Source organism: Rhododendron vialii, chromosome 4a (genome assembly GCF_030253575.1).
Source record: "Rhododendron vialii isolate Sample 1 chromosome 4a, ASM3025357v1".
NCBI lineage: Eukaryota > Viridiplantae > Streptophyta > Magnoliopsida > Ericales > Ericaceae > Rhododendron > Rhododendron vialii.
In genome coordinates this window covers 15,953,997-15,974,041 of record NC_080560.1, presented here as the reverse complement: position 1 = coordinate 15,974,041, position 20,045 = coordinate 15,953,997, and the positions used below count along the sequence as shown (strand labels likewise).

General features: G+C 38.1%; 1 protein-coding gene across 3 annotated transcripts; it reads left to right on the top strand.

The window, feature by feature from the left end:
• Nucleotides 1-1,286: 1,286 nt before the first annotated feature.
• LOC131322268 (folylpolyglutamate synthase) lies at nucleotides 1,287-18,660 on the top strand. Of its 3 annotated transcripts, none has more exons than XM_058353520.1 (17): nucleotides 1,287-1,502; nucleotides 2,459-2,677; nucleotides 2,753-2,964; nucleotides 4,051-4,116; nucleotides 5,185-5,294; nucleotides 6,481-6,541; nucleotides 9,625-9,708; nucleotides 11,610-11,666; nucleotides 11,850-11,910; nucleotides 12,215-12,261; nucleotides 12,410-12,487; nucleotides 13,356-13,514; nucleotides 14,240-14,575; nucleotides 14,695-14,773; nucleotides 15,406-15,561; nucleotides 16,575-16,768; nucleotides 18,393-18,660. In XM_058353520.1, the coding sequence occupies exons 2-17, from the start codon at nucleotides 2,494-2,496 to the stop codon at nucleotides 18,450-18,452; spliced, it is 1,944 nt and encodes a 647-aa protein (XP_058209503.1). In that variant the 5' UTR covers nucleotides 1,287-1,502; nucleotides 2,459-2,493; the 3' UTR covers nucleotides 18,453-18,660. The 3 variants fall into 3 exon arrangements, with proteins under 3 accessions (XP_058209503.1, XP_058209504.1, XP_058209502.1); XM_058353521.1 differs by having other exon boundaries at nucleotides 1,289-1,502; nucleotides 2,479-2,677; nucleotides 14,249-14,575; XM_058353519.1 differs by having other exon boundaries at nucleotides 1,290-1,502; nucleotides 2,479-2,677.
• The last annotated feature ends 1,385 nt before the right edge of the window (nucleotides 18,661-20,045 follow it).

The window sequence follows — 20,045 nt, the reverse complement described above, 5'->3', positions numbered from 1 at the left end:
AACCAACTTTCGTCGAGAAGAATAATGAATGCAAAAAATTTGACGTAAAACTAGCAAATATTTAGAAAAGATACCGAAACACTAATTCATTACTATGTGGTCCTAACTCCTAACCCACTGATATATGTTTATAATTTTCTTTTCTTTCCTTCAAAGAAACTAATAACATGATTAGTATCAATTAAATGGAGTATCAGTTAAGCTGTCGTAGCGTATATTAATGGGAGATTCATTGTCATATGACTTTGTTATCATCAAAATCCATCAATGCGTTGTTTCATTGAGCATATAAAATGTATGGATAAAAAATCTGAGTACATATAACAGTATTCTTAACAATGAACTCATTCCGTGTGATATGACCGCTATTTTTGTGGGCTCATTAAAAAAATTATTCACTAATGTTCTTCATAGATCTCAAGGAGGACAACATATTCATCTAGCCAATCCAAATTGTTGAGATCTAGACTCAGTTTGGTTTGGCTACAAACTAATTAATATTCGTTGTAAGATCCCCATAAAAATGGACAATTAATAGAAGAAAACGCAAATACAAGGAAGAAATTTTTTACTTCCTAATGTTTTTTCATTTTTCTTTTTCTTGATTATAATCATACTACTAAAAGGGATGGGATCCTAAGGGACTGAAAGCTCTTGTCAAGGTCGTTTCATGGACATTTTCGAGTTTATTTTGATGATTGAGATCGTTAATATTTTAGCATTATGAACATTATGGATATCAAAATTCATGTTAATTAGATATCGTTTTATGTGTTTTCGAAACACACTTATCCCAAGAAAAATGGGTTTAGAAAACGTTGCAACACTGGATAAAAAATCCATTTTTTAGAGATAAATATGTTTCGAGAACATAGCAAATGATATTTGATTCGTATGATTTTTTTGCGTGCCTAACATTCTTGATAAGGTTTAATGTATCAACGGTTCTGATCATCGAAATGGACTTAGGGAGGACTCAGAAATGATCCGAACAGGAGAGGATCCAATCCCGTGATTAAAAAAAATTAACACTTTAAATAGCTTCTCTTGGTTTATTAGTACGAGATAAAACAAGATTTAGCCATTTCTTTTAATTTTCTCGTAATATTCTTAGGTCAACGAAAAGCAGTCTAAAAAAAAAAAAAACCAGTGGGGCCCACAAAACCCTAACTGCAAACCTTCAAGAAACCAAAGTAACCTATCATCTACATATGTGACTCACGTGGTTTACTTATGTTAATCAAGATTCATATGGGGTTGCTGAGCTAAGATTTAAAAACAATGTCAAGTGGGTTGAGCAATGGGCACCACTAAACAATCACGTTATCCCAGCCGCAAGCAAAGAAACAGAGGAGATAACTATAGAGAGATAAAGTGGCGGTATACATACACAAAAGACAGTCATTACATAAACTACACCACTACATATTGAGAGAGAGAGAGAGAGAGAGAGAGAGAGAGAGAGGCAGACCAACTCCCAATGTCAAGCAACCATAGCTAGAGTAAGTTCCACAATTGTCTACCCAGATATTAGCTTTCAGCATGCTTAATGGTTATTCCCCTGTTTGTTTGTATGTGGGAGTGGGATATCCAGTTATGACCCTTTTGGGTATGTTTTTTTTCCTAATGAGATGATATGTTTTCTGGGATCTGTTAATGGGTTCCTTTTGTTTACTGAAGTGATTGACTTCAAAATGTTTTAGTTCAAGGTTGAGAGTTTCAAATCTGTTAAAGTCGAAAGCTTATGTCTTTTGCTATTGTTTGCTAATTTCCCTTTCTGCTTATATGTATCCATATGCATATATGTCTCTTTGGGTGTATTTTCTTCAACCAAACGATATGGTTATGTAATTCATTTTGCAATTGAGGGATATTTGTCGTCAGTGTGTTCTCAAAGGATAAGATGTTTGGAGTTAATCAAACAAGCATGCTTGTTGAAGTAGAAGCAGTTTCTTAATTATTTGAAGCTTCTAAGCTCTATGTATTTTCTTCCAATCTTTTTGTGGCTTATCATGCTCCCAGAAATCAGCAAGTTAAAACTGTAGACCTGTGGCAATGGCGAACAATCTATTTTTATTGTAGACGTGGGTGGGAATGGTGAATATTTGAGACCTTCCTTACCCTTGCATCTCGTGATCTTCGTTGTATTTGATAAACCACCTTAGTCAATTTTCTCTTCAACTTATCTTTAATTGGCACTACACCTATCATTTCATTTCTAGTTCTATTTCTCCTAGTTTCGCCACACGTCAATCTTAACAAGTGAACATCCCCATCTCAGCTACAATCAGGTAATTTTACATGTCATTCTTATCTACCGGACATTCTATACTGATCATCATATTTAGTTACCGATCTTTCTGTTATTTAGTTTGGGGTGGTTTACCTTTTTTTAGTGGTGTCCATCATAATTTCCTTTTCAGAACACCTTTGGTCTCTTGTGCTAAACTGCTAATAGGCAACATCTATGCCATTCAGGATGGATGTTATCTAATGATTGTTCAGACGAACACTCATCTGAGGCAGGGAATAGTTGGCGTTACGTGCTTCCGTCAAAGGGAACGTCATTATTCCTACAGATTAACATGGACGGTTTCACATTTGCCAGCTTGCCTAGATGCCCTATATCTAACAAGAAATAATAAGCTCCATTCTCAAGAAAACATCGTACACAAAGGTAAACCTGAATTGTTTGTGCACTCAAGTTTATTTTCATGTCTTTGACTTGCCAACTTCTTTTGGTGTAATACAGGTTTTAAATATACGAGGATGTCATCTGAAATCATGGATAGACCAGGAAGCAATGTGGTCACCAAAGAAAACTTGAGTGACTTACCTCTTTCATCTGCATATGAAACTGCCATGGAAGCACTTTCCTCTCTCATTACTCGCCAAAAACGTGGTGATAAAACTCCTGTTGGGGGTACATACGAAAAATTGGATAGGATGTTGATGTATATTAAGGTAAAACTGGAGAAATAATCCAACTTTTAGAACTGCTTACAATTGAGAAGAGAATGCATTTAGAAGTCCTTTCACAATCTGGATGTATGATTCATCACATATGTCAGAATTGCCACTGTATGTGTAGTTCATTAGTTTGGAACATCTAAGTAAGCCAGGGCAGTACAATTCACCACATTCAAGACCTTTACATCCACGATAAACCTATGTTACTTTGTAAATGGATCATGCTGATGCGAGGAACAAGAACGAGAATTTGACACGTAACATGCTCTAAATAAGATGGCGTAAGAGAAGGGTTGTATTGATCATCTATGAGTTCTTCCGATGATAAGACATCTTTTGAGTTAATTTTTTTATTCTTCATATTTATAATGTGAAGTAACAATTCTAGGAGCTATGGCTCTTTACTTTTATTTTTCCTAAATCTTGTCATATCAAAGATCCACTCGTTATCCATTAGCTTTTAATCTTGAATGTTTTTACCAAACTTACCAAGTCAATATAAATCTTGACTTGAGAGAGACACAGAAAAATCAGCTTGGTTCAATATAGCCGGAAAACTATCTGATTAAATCCTTATTCAATTTGTGTTGAAGGTGCAATCCAACTAATATTTGTCCATGATCCCCTTTTTTTGGAGTTCAAAGAGAATCTGGTTTGGTTGGTCCGGAAAGTCATGGGAGAGGCATGGAGTCCTTTTCCAACATGAGATACTGTAGAATGTGGATATGTTCTTATTTTCTCTTCCCTAAAACTGACCTGTTAATGCGTTTGATAAGTTATTCAAGACACTCAATTCTGGAAAAGCTTTGGATATGATCTTGTTTAACATTGCGCCACCCATTTTCAAAACTCCAAAATGTCAAAACGAGTTGTTATGCTTTGTTCATCGAGTAGGTGATAGAGAGTGTCTTGCATCATTATGTGGAAAAACCGTTTCTTGTAGTAGTGAAAAGTATGTCTTTATGTCAAGTTTTTGTGGTTGTTCCACTTGGTAGCCGGAATATGATTTGGTTCTGTTGAAAGTTATTTGAGGTCATTGTGATTGGAAAGTGTAAAAAAGAATGCATATTTCCTTTTCAGATTCTTGGCTTGGAGGAACATATCGCTGACCTTAAGATTATCCATGTTGCTGGGACTAAAGGAAAGGTACGCTCCTCTTTGTAGCTGTCCTAATTGCATGTGGGTGATGGATCGGGTTATCTTCCTATTGTTTTCTTTTTTCTTTGCAGTTCATTCACATATGGTTGCTTATGTTCTTTACCACATCAATTGTAGTTTCCCATAAAACATAAGAGTATATACAATGACTGAATATTATGGTGTCTGACTCAGAAAACTGTTAGAAGTTAGAACTGATTGCCACCTGGTTAAACAGATATAGACTGCAGATGCTGTAGGAAAATGGATACATGGCATCACATGTGGCAAACTAGGTTTCAACTTTGTTCTGCAGCTAGTATGAAAGTGCAACTATTGTCAAGCCTTAACTGACTACTAGTCACTGTGATGCAAGATGTTGGAAGAAATATTGATATTGAGTTTCACGCGAACATTCTGGAAAAAAAACAATTACAGGTGTACTGTTTCGGTCACAGAAACCTTGAGCGCTGAGCAAGTATATGCGTAGTCATTTCCTTTTTTTCTCTAAATTCGTACAGTTCCTATTCACGATTATTGACACATTGCAGAACCCAGGATTATTGGCACCCTAGGTTTTTCTCTTTCCTCTTCCAACTGAAAAAAAAAAAAGCAAAGGAAAAGAAAGGAAAAAGAAAGAACTAGATTTCCTTGAAGTAGTTGCATTTTCTTGCTGCTATCCATTCTCCTGCCTTCAGCAGTGACTTTTGATAGCCAAAAGTCGAAATGCTGTCAACTATGGTTCCCGAATTGTGATATAGATAGCTAGCTCTGCTTATCACGGAGAGAGAGAAAGATTCATCTACCATCAGACAATACAGATTTTCTTGTATTGTTAATCTGATTTTCTATTCACAATGTGATACACATCATAACATGTCTGGAAATCATTTTTCCACTTAGCAATACTGCACAGGCTTTGTTTTTGCACATTGGAATAGCGTAGGTTTCTCAAAGTTGTTAATTAACATTTCTATTTGTTGCTTTACGGTAAACTCTAATGAACTCTAGTGACCCAATATAATGCATAGATTTGTCTAAGCTCTTTCCACTCTGCTAATTCAATTTATGTAACAGGGTTCAACATGCACATTCTGTGAAGCAATTTTACGGGAGTGTGGTTTTAGAACTGGACTCTTTACTTCCCCTCACCTAATTGATGTGAGAGAAAGATTCCGTCTGGATGGGTCAGTGTTCAAATGCATCACCTTCCATAACTGTGTGGCCCATGTTTCCTCTTTCTTTTGTGTGCATGCACTAACACCCCCTCACGCGCACACAAAAAAAAAAAAGAAAAAGAAAAAGAAAAAGAAAAAGAAAGAAAGATGGAAAGTATACGATGCTACAAACTCGATTAAAAGTTATATAGAAGTCCGTCTGGATGGGTCAGTGTTCAAATGCATCACCTTCTATAACTGTGTGGCCCATGTTTCCTCTTTCTTTTGTGTGCATGCACTGCCCCCCTCCACCCCTCACTCACACACACACACACAAAAAAAAAGAAAAAGAAAGAAAGATGGAAAGTATACGACGCTACAAACGCAATTAAAAGTTATATAGAAGTTTGTATTAAAATGAGATTCTTCATTAAATATAGATATGTTGTAAAGATTTTAATGGAGACAAGCAAGAAGCTTGACTGCCATCTTTAAACCATTACGAATTAGCCAAGAGTCCAAGACAATTATGCGTTTAACATAGCGGGGTCAATGTTATCATCGGAGCTCTGCCTTCGATTGGATTTTATGCTGAAACTCCCAATTGAAGGTGGAGCACATGTCCTGCTTTAGTGATTTTTGTTTTTTTCCTCCTTTCTGTTCAAAGATGAGAAATTAGAAATTGCGCTTTGCTAGATTTCTGACTTTCCAGGGAGGATGAGATCCAGTTACTGAGCTTGTTATGCATTACTAGAGTCTTCATACGATGTTTCATGACTCAACATTCTGTATTTCTTAGGTGTTGAATAACAACCAAACTGATGCCATTAAGGAATTATGCTCACTGATCAACAACCAGTCAACTGGACAGTTTTTGTGCTGTATCTCAAAGGACATTAACTGGTATTCGATGTCCAAGTGAATTCCACTGAAAGGTTATACCTTGAAATATCTTTTTAAGTGTACTTAGAAGACATGCTCCAACATGGGGAGACTACCCAGACTAGAGGGATAAAGAATTAAGTTTTCCCATTAATGCCTCTGGAAAGTTCGAAAATTTATACGTGGATTGCAACCAGATTATCGTGACAATAAGTATGCACTTGTCAATGGATGATTTTTTTTATTGGTTGAATTGTAGTCCTCAGTTATATAATTTCGATAACTACACTTCCAAAAACAGTTATTTGATATGGTATTTGAATTGGTTGTGCAGGTTAAACATATCAGAAGATAAATTTTTACTGTATTTTTGGGATTGTTGGAACCAATTGAAGGTAACATTTCATGCTTTTCTGTGACTATAATGTCATATTGTCTTCATTTTCTTTTTGAAACACTACTCTTTTATTTTTGGTAGAGCAGCATTTTGCATGAAAAGTTCGGTTTTCACGCACTGAACCTAGAAACATGTGCATCTCACAGCAATCCAGTTGCGCTGCCCGATTGGCTTCACTGAGAATGCATGGGCTTATTTGTATGGTTTCTACTTTCTAGTTTCCCTTGCAACCTGCTTTTGCTGGTATTTGTACTAGGTTTGGATTTGTCATAGCTAACTTTGTCGATTGGGTCAAGCAAATGAAGGTGTGATACAATGTAAAAAGGCTGAGGTGTATCCTCCGCTAAAAGAATATTTCCATCTGAATGATTATCCCTTTTTTGTGAAGACTAAAGAGCACAGTGGTTAGCTTGCCTCTTAAGATTACATCAATTTTTTTTTTTTATAACCACCTGGTCTCTGAGCTCCCAAAAAGTTTCTCTCTCTATATTCCAGTAACTCCCTTGGGTTTCTCCGCCTGGGGGGAGGCGCCGCCCCCTTCCCTCCTCCCCCCGGGGCTTTCTCTTTCTTCATCCCTTTATCTCTGCTGGCCATCTCTTTCCCTACCGTTGCTCCTTCTCCCATCGCATCCCGCCCTTGGCTCCGATTAACCGCCGGATTTCACACTTGGTGTATCCGGTTTCTGCCTAACGGCAAGGTTGGGTCGTGGGCTTTGGGGGGCGTGGATCGTGTAGTTTCCAGCCGTATCACTGCTGAGTGATTCCGAATAGCCTAACGACGTGGGAGGCTCGCGTTTTGGGCGGTGGGGGTCTCCGGCGATGCCGTCTCTGCTCCGATCTGTGGCTCTCCTTGATGACTGTTTGTGTCTGGGTTTGGGTGGTCAGCGGCGATGGAGCAGGGAGTGATGATTGTGGTGGAGGTGTGGTGATTTGTGGGTGGTTCTTTGTTTTGTTTGTTTTGCAGGTTTTTCAAAAAAAGAGTGGCGAATCTGTTGGGTTTTGGTGGTCGGGGTGGTGGTGGTGCGGCGGCGGCGGTTATTGCGATGACGTTGGTGGTTGTTTGCGGAGGTGGTTGGATTCCCTATGGATGGTCCTTAGGCTGTCGAGTGTTTGCTCGTTTCGGATCTTGGCTGCTTTTTTGCTCACTCCGGCGCGGGGATCTCATTTCTGTTTATGATCACTAACATTATTCTGTTTGTTTGCTGCTGTTTGTGCTTCGCTTGGTGGTGGTTTGCCTGAGCCTGCTTTCCCCATTCCCTCGTTTTTGTAGGCCGAAGCCCTCCGCCGGCCGCTACATCTGGGAGTCGCCGGCGTGGCTTAACGGCGAGGTGTGGCTTCGGTGTTTCATACGGCGACGGCGGGTTTTGGAGATTCTTGGGGTAGGGTTTGGCTAGGGTGGGCCGGCCTTTGGTTTGGGCTGGATTAGGAGATGGGCTTATTGTTTATCTGGGTTGTAATTTGGGCTCCTGCAATGTGTTTATTTGATTGTAACTACATAGACCTCAGGAGTTAGGGCTTTGCCCCTTTGTCTTGTTCTATTATTCAACCTTTGGTTGGATTCCTCTCCCATATCCCCATTTTAATAAATTTTTCGCCATTCAAAAAAAAAAAGATTACGTCATTCTTTAATCAACAAATTCCTAACTCTAGTGATTTTGTGGGGTTTTAGGTACTCCTAGTGTAAAAAATTTGTCGCCACGTATTATAAGAAAGGAGGATATTATAAGAAAGGAGTTACTTCTAGCTTCAATTGTCATGTTGTATGTCATGAGAAAACCCAAAAGAGAGATGGTGAAAAGAGTAGTCTTTTTTCTTTTCTTTTTTTTGTCTTTTTGTTTTTCTAGGTTAGATTAAAATTTACCTTATAAAGATTCAAGAAAGATCTTCAATTTGGGACCAAACCATATTACTTCAAAGGGTCACTTCAAAGAAATACCCCAGAACAAAGTCAACAAACTATCCAGTTCATGAGACAGGAAAACTCCTCGTCTTCCTCCTCACAGTAAACAGCAGTGTTGATACAATTCTCATGGTTTATCACAACATTCATGCATAGAAAATATGCTTCTAATATCTCTGCTTATGGCTTTTAATTGGACCCTTATCTCAATAGTCGTATTGAGAAGGACATTGTTGTGTTAGATCCTCTGATTTTCTTATATTTTTGTGGCTCTACATACCTTGAAGTGTATGCATGATGCTGTTTTAGTGACAAACAAAAGCATACAAGGAAAGAAAACCACTCTCTCTCTCTTTTCTACTCTTTGTCAGAATCTTCATCTCTTCCTCATTCTGCATACATTATACACAATTCACTTATCCAAATATGATAAACAATGGCGTCAAAAGACTACTGTATTAGCCAGTTTAGGGAAGGATTTCCCTTTCAGCTTCACTCTCATCCAGTTGATGGTATGATTCTCAAGTAGTCCATTGCACATGATTCTTTTTACACCTCTTCTCAAGTTAATTTGTAAAATACCACTAAAAAATAGATGATCACATATTTCCAATTTTTGACAAAATATGCAACCAATGACAAAGTCAACTAGAAATATCTGGTCTAGAGGGATAGGTTGCATTGCATCCCGTACATTATCCAGCCATCTAGCCTGACTATTGGAAGTTGTTAAAGCATCCAACTGAATACCAATTGGTAATGAGTGGAGAGGCCGTCCGGCTCATACACTAGTTTTGGATGAGATAATTAAGCGATGTGGGACAATTTCCAACACTCCCCCTCATGTGTGACCCCCGACTCGCACGTGGAGAGGTCAACAAAGGATCCAGAATACATGGATCACAACGAAACAAAGTGCAACTATCGCACAAACAAAGGGGAAAAGCCTCCGAAAACCTAGCTCTGATACCATGTTAAAGCATCCAACTCAATACCAATTGGCAATGAGTGGAAAGGCCGCCCGGGCTCATATACTAGTTTTGGATGAGATAATTAACTGATGTGGGACAGTTTCCAACAGAAGCTATTTCTATGTTGAAGCATCCTTATTCGATTGATGCCTGCCTGAGCATAACAACCTCAAAATGAATATGCCTTGATTTCAGGAATTTCTATTTGCAGGAAAATATTTCAGAGGGCTTGCCAATGCCTCCGCTTTTCCAGTTTCTTACTGTATTGGCATTTAAGATATTTGTAGCTGAAAAGGTCAGTTGTATACTTTGAACTTCCATTAGATTTATTCTTTGGATGAAATTGGCTTAATTGGTTCAGCCATTGTAGTTTGGTCGGGGCGGTTCTGGAGACACCTAAAAAAAATCTAAAAAAACACCTCAAAGTTCCCGATCGAATTTCGATGATCCGAGCTGCTTGGTGTAACCAGAACGTGATTTTTAAGGGTATCTGCGAGAAATCAGGAAAAAAAATGACCGGGAAGGGCTTCATCCGAATAGTTTTTTATTGAACGGTTCAATAAAAACCTGCTCAAATCAAGCCCTTTCCGGTAATTTTTTTTGCCAATTTCCTGCGGGTACTCTTAAAATCACGTTCTGAACACATTAAGCGGCTCGGATCATCAAAATTTGATCGGGAACTATGAGATTGAGATTTGGGGTGTTTTTTTTAGATGTTTTTTTAGGTGTCTCCTAAACCGCCCCGACTGGTAGTTTGGTTGTATATATTTTCTTGTTAAATGCACATGCATAATTGAAGAAGAAGAGCTACATGCCATATTGGCATTTAAAATGTCGGTATCTGGAATAGAGAGTTGTTTACTTGGAATTGGGGTAGTCTACTCCATTTTTGCCATTCCACTCTATAAAGGGCACAGCATTTTTTAGTCCTATGAAGGTATACTTGACTGGGTAGGCAGTTACAATTTGGTTTTATAATGTTTTAGTTGAATCACTGTGGAAAGGTTAGAATCCTCCATATGATTTGTGCCTTTGAATCTTATTTCAAATTAACCACCTAAAATTTGGAATAATTGAAAACAATTTGAAGGTGAAATTATAGATACCTTTTTCCTTAAGCAATAAATAGTAAATACAAGCTATGTGAGAAAAACTCAAACTTAATTTTTGAAAAGAAAAGTTGATTTCTTTAGTGTTGGTGAAAATCACATGTCTATCGATTGTCGTGGGTCTTGACTCTTGAACTTAATGAATGCCTCCAATTTCAGTGTCCTCTGGATTAATTGGGTCATTTGGACGAAATTGACTGTTGTAGTTTGGCGCATTCTAGTGTAATATGGAACCAATAAACTGGTATTATGGTAGATTTGTGCATTACTAAATTCTTGAGAATTCTCAAATGGCAAAGAGGGCCTAGTAGAAGTCACCCAAAAGTGCATTTTGCTATGTGGTACTGTCTCAGGATCCAGCTCCTCTTGTTGTGAGAAATTTACTTCCATTCAAGTGTCTTTATTTAGTCTGCGGGAGTTAATTAACAGGCAATTTTGGGATCATGGATTTTTTCCTCATTGTTTTGGTGCTCAAATTTGTTGATGCTTGATGCCCTGTATGTGTCAATTGCTATAATCAGGGAACCTCAATATTCATAATCAGCAAATGTCATCACTATCAGAGCAATGATAGAGAATGTAGTTTCCGTATATGTCATGTGATAAATACACTTTTTCCGTTTCCTCTCTTTCTTCCACTTACAATTGTTGTGGACAAAGGAACAACTGTATTCTGCCGCCTTAGATTTTTCTTGTGTTCTGGCAAAGGATGCAGTTAACTTTTGTTTCATTCTGTCGTTTTTAATTGGTGGTTTTCCTATCACTTATAAACCTTACTGTGATATTAGACTTGAAAAGTTGGTGGATCAGATAAGACGCACAAATTCGAAATCAAAACCCATACGGCCATACTTGAATCCATGTAACACGACCCTCATATCCTGGTGAATAATCTTGTCCTTAAAGCAGTATTCTAAATTGCTTTTGACAGAACATTTCCTTTAGCCCATCTAGCACCTCTGAATATGGATAAAATATTGGTTCTTATATGGGAATAATATAGGCTCGTGTATAGTTATGACTTTTTCTTCCAACTTCTTGTTTTGTTATTATTCATCTGTTTGTGAAAGTTATTTTCTGTGCACAGGTAGATGTCGCTATTATTGAGGTTGGTCTTGGAGGGAAAAAGGACTCAACAAATGTGGTAATCCATCTTCTACTCGATTCACCCAGACTGACTACTTCCTGAGTTATATGTGTTGTTATGCGGAAAATTTGTTCTTGATGAAAAGCATAGTATCCAACAATTTGTTTTCTCTGAAATGAGTATAGAAACTAAGTCTTTGACATCCATGATAGTAGTTAAAATTTAGTGATAATCTTGCAGATCAAGAAACCTGTTGTTTGTGGCATTACTCCTTTGGGTATGGATCACATTGAAGCATTGGGTATGTCTCCACTCCTGAGCTTTTCATCTTCTCAATTTTTCTCTGCACTTGTCTATATATAGTTTCCTCAGAATGCTGCATTCTGATGTATATCTGATGACAATGCTATATTACAGTTACTGCTCTCACATTTTTGCTGTTCGATAAAGAAAAAAAAACTTCTCACATTTTTTGTGCACTTACGTCTATTTCCCTTGTTTGTTTTTTTCTTCTTATTGTTAATGGAAGGTTTACTACTAAGAACTATGGGGTACACGATATATGGCTGTTCTAACTTGGGAGTAACAGTAAAAATGATTTGTAGGAGACACACTTGGAAAGATTGCTTCACACAAAGCTGGAATTTTCAAGGTACATAGCTCTCATGTAAATGCTAGCACAACTAGGGTTTTTCTTAGTTGCTGAGTATTTTAGTTATAGTATTTTTGAGAGTATCCCATTGACAGTTTTATTTTGAAGAATTTTCTGAATTGGGTTGATGTCTTCCCTGCTCCTGAAGCCTCAAATTCCTGCATTCACGGTACCACAACTCTCTGAAGCTATGGATGTTCTTCAGGAAACAGCGCGCGAACAGATGGTAATATGACCTTCCTCGGTGCATGTTGTTTGAGATAGATCATGCTTTGGGCATGTAATCATCTGCACCCATGTAAATTTAGGTGATGGTAAAATTAGTCCGTATTACTTTTTTGCCCGATATCATGCCATTGCATGCGGAGATCACATGACTGGGGAGATACCCAATGTCTATCTTCTGTTGCTCTTGAATTTCAATCTGAAGCCAGAATTTAGTCATACAACTTATCATGCAAGTTTGATCAGATGGAGAAAGTGATTTTCTTTATGTATGTTATTCCATTCCATTTCTAAATACAATTATGGATATGTTAATATTTAGTTCAGTGTTGTATATGTGTTTGTAGACACAAGTATATCAGACTTCCAGTAGCGAGATGATAGATTCAATCTGCATCACATCCGAAAATTTTAGTATCGAACTTCGTTGAGTTGTATGTATTGGGCTATACATTTATGATCTTGAATGTATATTATATCTTTATCTGTGCAGAGAGGGATAAGCGGAGATCAAAAGGGGAGAACATGAAATCGAAATAGTGTTTTTGGAAGTGATAGTTTATATTTAACGGGTCTATGAGTTTCTAAAAACGTATATATGTATGCACCATTTGTCCCTATTGAAGAAGAGATACTTGTAGAGATATCAAAATGGGAGAATATGAAACCTGATTAAAGTTTTGGGAAGTGATGCTTTATATGTTATGGTGTATGAGTCTGTAAGAATAATGTAGTATATATGTCAGTTTCTTATTGTTATCATTCAGATACAGATAGTATATACATCAAACCTTCATTACGTAACTTCGCAAAAAGGTCTTCTAATTATGTGGCAACATCTCTATTTGATGTATCCTTACCAATTGCAGGTTCCTTTGGAGGTTGCGGCACCCCTTGACCCTAAGACATTGGGTGGCCTAGAGTTAAGCTTGTCTGGTGATCATCAGTTTGTCAATGCTGGGCTTGCTGTTTCCCTTTGCAAAAGCTGGCTTCGAAATACAGGGAACTGGGAAAAGCTATTCCAAGATGTCAGATAAACTCTGCACATCCTTGCACCATGTCCCATTTTATTTCTCTTTCTTACATTCATGTTTGAAGTCCCATCTTATTTATTGGGTTGGAAAGTTCAGAACACGAATTTTCCATACTACCTATTTTGAACTTGAGGTTCTCTTGCCTGGGTGTTGAAAGAGTAGCTTCCGTTGCACTGGTAGAAATGAAATTTATGAGTACGTGCATTCAGGTATTCTGTTTTCCAAGAGTGGGAGGTACTGTCAGACTGAGGGGTTTCTTTGAACAGTCCAAACTCTTGTTCCTAGGAGCGTGGGGCAAATAATTTAAAACTCTGCTTAGAGGAAGAGGGGGATAAAAGGTGTTTGCACAACAAAAGGATTTAATGTGATTTAATGCGTACAATTACTTAGAGATTGCTCCAATGCTATCAAGTGGGTGGATGTACATGAACGACAAGTAACATCTTTGGAAGTCCATTTGGGTAATTCATTGCATCAACCACTCAAAATGGCCATGCTGCTTTGTGTACATGATTTATGCTTTCTTGTTCAAAAATTTTCTGCTCTTAAAGTAAATGGCCTTTATCTTTCATCTTTCGCCCCTTATAAAACATAAGCAATTTACCTTCTACATGTTATTGAAATCTAAGCATGTGTGTTTTCTAATATCATATTTCTTATTTTGTCCATTTTGGTAGCGTATATTTAAATTCTCACTTACTCTGTGTATATCAAATCAGGAAAGCCAGGAAAACAACTTGCCTGATGCATTTCTGAGAGGCCTTTCAACTGCACATCTTTCTGGAAGGGCTCAAACTGTTTATGATCCTGTTCTGACGTCTCACAGTTCTTCAGAAGGGATGGCAAGCTCTTCCGGAGATCTTATTTTCTTCTTGGATGGAGCTCATAGTCCAGAGAGCATGGAGGTTTGTGCCAGATGGTTCTCTAACGCTGTGAAAGTGAACAAGGATCTACCTCCGTCATCTTCATTTAAAGTTGGGAAAGTAGAGGAGCTACACAGAAATGGATTCTGTCACCCCGATAACGAGGAAGAATTGGCCAAAATATCGAAACGGGTACAATACACCACAATCAGTTCAATAGGACATTTCAGTTGTGTTTTATCATTTATGGTATGGAGAAATAGTATTGGTTTGTCAGCATGGATCCTCATGTACAATGTGCATACTTGCAGATTCTTTTGTTCAATTGCATGGAGGTGCGAGACCCTCAAATTCTTCTTCCGCAGCTTGTGCATGCATGTGCTTCCTCAGGTATTGCTTCTTGTCATGCTACAAAATGTCATATGTAAGGCTTTCTCCCTTGAAAAGTTTGTGCTGGTCCTACATATATGGAACTGTCTGAATGTTGAAGTACCTTGGTCTCTTTTGACATCTAAAACTTCACAATACAGAAAAATAGCACAGCTAGTTGCAATTAGACACCGGAATCTTGTTTTTCCATTATGCTTAATGCACCCACATCCTTCTGTTTTCATTCCCAGTCTTCAGTAACTGAAGTCCATCTGTCCATCCGACCGATTTTTTTGGCGTCTTTGAAGGCATTTTTTGCATTCATCATGACTTATTTGAGGAATTTTTCTAGCCTTTGGACAAATGAGGAGAAACAGAAAGTCATCTGGCCGATAATAATTCAAGTTGACGATAAAGGAACTATCGTATTTCCAACTTCACGTAGGTGTAGAAAAACCAGATTGCATACGAGATGCATACCTACTGTCTTATTCATGAAAATTTTCAGGGTCCTCAGGTTTTATTTTCATTTGTAAATTTTATCTCTAATGTTTTGTCCTGGATAGTTTCCCCATTATTGTGAGTTGTGAGACTTGTGACAATGGAAGCACTGACAGTCTGACACATTGAGGTCTTGGTGTTAACTCGCTCAGGTACTCATTTCTCTAAAGCCATTTTTGTGCCAAGTATGTCAACATACAACAAGGTTACTTCTGGTGCCTCAGTCATTCCCCCAGATATTCATGTCAGGGACTTGTCATGGCAACTCAACCTCCAGAGAATATGGGAGAAGTTAATTCACGGCAAAGGTGATGGCCTCTGTTTAATTGCCTCTTTTTTAGCCAATTTTGTTTCTGTTTATGAGTTTATGTCATCGTCTTACAGCATTATCATTTTTTTGTACATGGAGAGCACTAGTAGACATCTCCGTTTCTTTACACCTCATTTAAGCTAGCAAAGCACACCAGAATAAACCTACTGAATTTTGAAGAAACAGCTCTATCTTTTCTCCCCAGAGTCCCAGACCAGAAGTTATCCAAACTCTTGAACTTGTGCACTTACCTCTGGAGTCCCTACCACTCATATGATTGCTGTAATTATTTCATATTTATATGGAATAGATACAAATGTTTGTATGCGTATATAAGCCTATTTGATGTAGGACTATTTTATGAAGATACAACCTTCACAATAACATAAGGAACCCTATAAATGCACACCCAAGGGTTGTAAAGGTATCCAAACCAACCTTAAAGAACTCTACATCATTACATTGATAAGCTAAATTCACATGATATATGGAGAGTTTCTTAAATAGACTACAGCAAACCTTGGCTATATGAGAAATATAGGGCTAAGCAAACAATATTCCCTAACTGATAAATCTAAAATAACAACCTACTCTATAAATCCTACCATCCTACGTGTATCCTCCAAGATCAACCACCTATGTAATGTTGTAAAATGACACTTTGAGACAATGGTCAGATGTCTGTTCCTGTTTTGATTTTAAAGAGAACTGTTATTTGGTAACCATGAATCTGCGCCATATATCTTCTTGAACATAAGCTTTATATTAGCATAATGTCATACCAAATCAAGCTTCGTTCCGAAGAGGTGAAGGAGAGTTATAATTTTAAGGTTATTTGAAAAGGTGAGCAAAAAACCATATGGATGGAACTTATTATAACCCAGTGTGTGCGCTGCAGCTCTACTTGGACATACACTTTCTGTAATGTTGCTAACGGCTAATCATTTGAATATTGACTTGGTCATGCTCTGATTTTCTTTTTCGTTTTTTCCCTTTCGGATGCATAAGCAGATGCTGTGCTTGACATGAGTCCCAAGATGGATGGCCCAGAAAACTTGCCACCGCACGAGTTCCTCTATGATAATTTTTCTGATTGCAATTCTGTGGCTCGAAATTTTGCTTGCAGTGCAGTGATTCCTTCATTACCACTGGCAATAAATTGGTTAAGGGATTGTGCTAGAAAAAACCCTTCCCTTAGGATTCAGGTAAGAGTACTCTCTCAAAATGTTTAAGCTATCTTTTTTAAACTTCATTAGTTAGCAGTAGCTGTAGGAAAAGTTAAGTGGCTTATATTTAGACATGCTGCCTAGCTTGGGATTGAAACATGATTAAGTGTAGGAGAAATGAAGGGTTAACCCGAAACTTATAGCTTCTGTCTTACGCAAATTCAAACAAGTGAACAGACTCTTATTTAGGCAGCTGACAGCTCGCCTAGCCTTGGGGTTGAATTTTGTCATCTCCTGTATTTGAGGCTGAAATGTGTCCAGGCACCAAAGCATTGAGCAAATAAAACAGCCAAGTTGAAAATTGAAATTTTCCTTCAGCTTTTTCCCTTACTAAACTGCTTGTGGGGTTATGAGAAGTCATGAAGAATCGCTAAATGGTTCATTTTCTGTGTGTGCGCGCGTGTCAAAGAAAGAAATATGACTTCCTACGTTCGTCACTTGTGCTGGGTTCTGAAGAGTATGTCGTTTTTATTAGATGATGACTTGTCCCAAAAGCTTAAATTCTTAGGAATCTCCGAACAATCATATCAAGCTCTCTAACACACTCTCACGGGCGACGTAATCTTGCACTTAGGGATGCTAACATTTCGTCCACAAATACAAACGCAAGTCAAATGGCTTACCATACAAACAGTGAAACAGAGAGACTTGAATCCAAGAGCTCCCTGAACCCATAATGCAATGCTAATTAGCATACCACTAGGCCCAAAAGCTTCGGCAATTAGGAAAGGGAAAAAGCATGCATACTGATCTCTCTGAAAATTTACCCATCACTTTTCTTTACCTCATAAGCTTGGATATTGGGATAAAGCTACGTTATATGGATTCGTGTGAGGGTACGTTTCTAAACAACCCTAGTTCTTACTTAACCAATCACCAAGCAAAAGTAAGGAACAAAGAATAAACGGAACACCAGATATGTGGAAAATCCTATGTGGATTCTAGATTGACAGTTTCGACAAACTCGGTCAACCAACTTCGACACTCGGTCAACCGACTTTCCACAAATCCGCGCGAACCAATCTGATCAGTAAGCTTTGATGGATTCTAGATTGACAGTTCGGTTGACCGACTTAACTCCTGAACTTGCATGTCATTTGCCTATCGTCACCTCAACACAAATCGCTCTACTCTCAAATGCAAGAATGAATCCTTCCACCCTAATCCTATGCAGACTCGCTATGCTTAGAGAAGAGAAAAAGAAATTACAACTTGATAAAGAATGGTATGCAAATAAATGTGTGATATGTCAATGGAATTGCCAAACAAAAGGGAGCGCCACTTTTAGAGCTAACAGTGTCTAAGCATTAGATTCATCTAATTTTCATCTCAAGTACACGGGAACAAGCCGAAGTAGTCATATTTCATATTATATGCTCTATGTTTCCTTGGACAAATATGTTTACAAAGCATTTTCTGCATAATACAGTAGAATATGCGTAGTTTATGCGCATTCAAATTTCAAGACATGCTTTAGGTGAATGTCAAACTAAACATAACTGGCATACCATCGTTGTGGCATGGATTGTGTACTAAAATTAGGCTTGACAATTTAGTTGCTTTGCTTGATTCGCTATGTTTATTCGGAATATGCGGTGAGCAGGTTCTTGTTACCGGGTCAATACATTTGGTTGGAGATGTATTAAAGCTGCTGAGGAGATGATACAGATTTGATCTTGAAGGTGCTGCAAGTACCCATTTGTTACCCAACTATTATTCTTTGCTCGTTTGCCTCGACTTTTTTTTTTTGCTTTTCTGTTTCTTTTCTCCGATTATTATTCATGGTGTAACATTAAGCCTGGTTATACTAATAAACTCTGTTGTTATTTAATTTCAAAATTAATTGATCTGAAGTGTGCAGACTTAAATTACTTGAGAATCTTGGCCTTTTTTTTTGTTATTCTCATGTGGGCTTGTTGTAGGTTATTCTCATGTGGCCACCGCAAGCCATCAACACACGCACACACATTGCCACCAACCGCACGCACTTCTTTGTACCCTCTCATCGAAACTGTCAACTGTCTTGCTAAAATGACAGTTTTAACCTAAGAAGCACATACACTGATACAAGATACGGACACGACACGATACGGACACGCGGACACGTCATTTCTTCGAAAATTAGGACACGGACACGTCAAATGTAAAATGTGTTTGTATTATGGAGGTATGTTATGAATTCATATGAATCATATGAAAGCTGGAAACATTACTTTTATCAAATTAAGAACAACACTGAAGAGAAAAATCAATGGTCCACATAAACGTATGCATGAACTATACATCTATGGAAATTTTCACTCTGAGGTCAGAGCTGAGTTTCAAAAATTATATTTTAACCTTTTAATGTTTCCTTAACAAGTTCTAGGAGTGTCACCAACGTGTCCTTGAGTATCGACAATGTGATTTGGTAAAAAAAACGTAATAAAACAATCAGACAATTATTTAGGCATGTCCGAACATATGTTCGGAGAGTGTCATGTCGTGTCCATAATCGACATGTGTCAGACACAAATTTGTGAGGCAGGTAGATGTGTCTTGGCTTCTTAGGTTCTAACAAACAGGTTCCAATAAAAACTTCTGCCAAATACATCGTAATAATTGTGACTGCTCCGCACAATTTTCACCTTGTACCGGAGTAGCCACTCAACCCCTCCAGTCTCCCCTTGAGCTCTCCACACACTTCTTTAGTTGTTATCTCAACTATCCTTCACCTCTTCAAGCCCCCAACCTTACTCGTTGAAGCTACCCTCCCGTCTCTCCACTCGCGCTCTATCCCCCATCTCGCGCAACTCCCCACACCCACAAACACCCCATCCTCGCCTGTAGAGAAACAACACGTTGCACGCTTTCCCCAACCGACATGGATGAAAACGACAAATACTCCCCATGCAGAGCCTCAACGCCAGCCCTAGAAGACTTTGTCAGTGCTAAAACTTTTGTCGCTAGACAAATTACTAATCCAAAAGGTGCAAAGATGCAAGATAATTATACCTTCTACCTTTTGAGCCAACTATTTGCTCCAGAAGTGAAGCATTGTGTCCTCTAACTGATTGTTGTGATTCAACAATCGCCCAAAAATGAAAAACTCTAATGCTGCAATTGTCCAATATAAGTAGGTACCAAGCAATAAACTCAAAATAACCGCAACCGGAGTTTCTACGATTAGCTTTGAAGAAACAATTTTGTTTATTATATCAGCCTAAAGGAGTCATGACTACGTTATAACCAGGGCAGAGAGCCCCTATTCAAATGT

Coding starts and splice junctions, on each gene's coding strand:
- LOC131322268 (XM_058353520.1), top strand. CDS start 2,494: ATGATTGTTCAGACGAACACTCATCTGAGGCAGGGAATAGTTGGCGTT. Junction 11,667..11,849: donor AAAAGGACTCAACAAATGTG/GTAATCCATCTT, acceptor ATAATCTTGCAG/ATCAAGAAACCTGTTGTTTG. Junction 13,515..14,239: donor GGGAAAAGCTATTCCAAGAT/GTCAGATAAACT, acceptor ATATCAAATCAG/GAAAGCCAGGAAAACAACTT.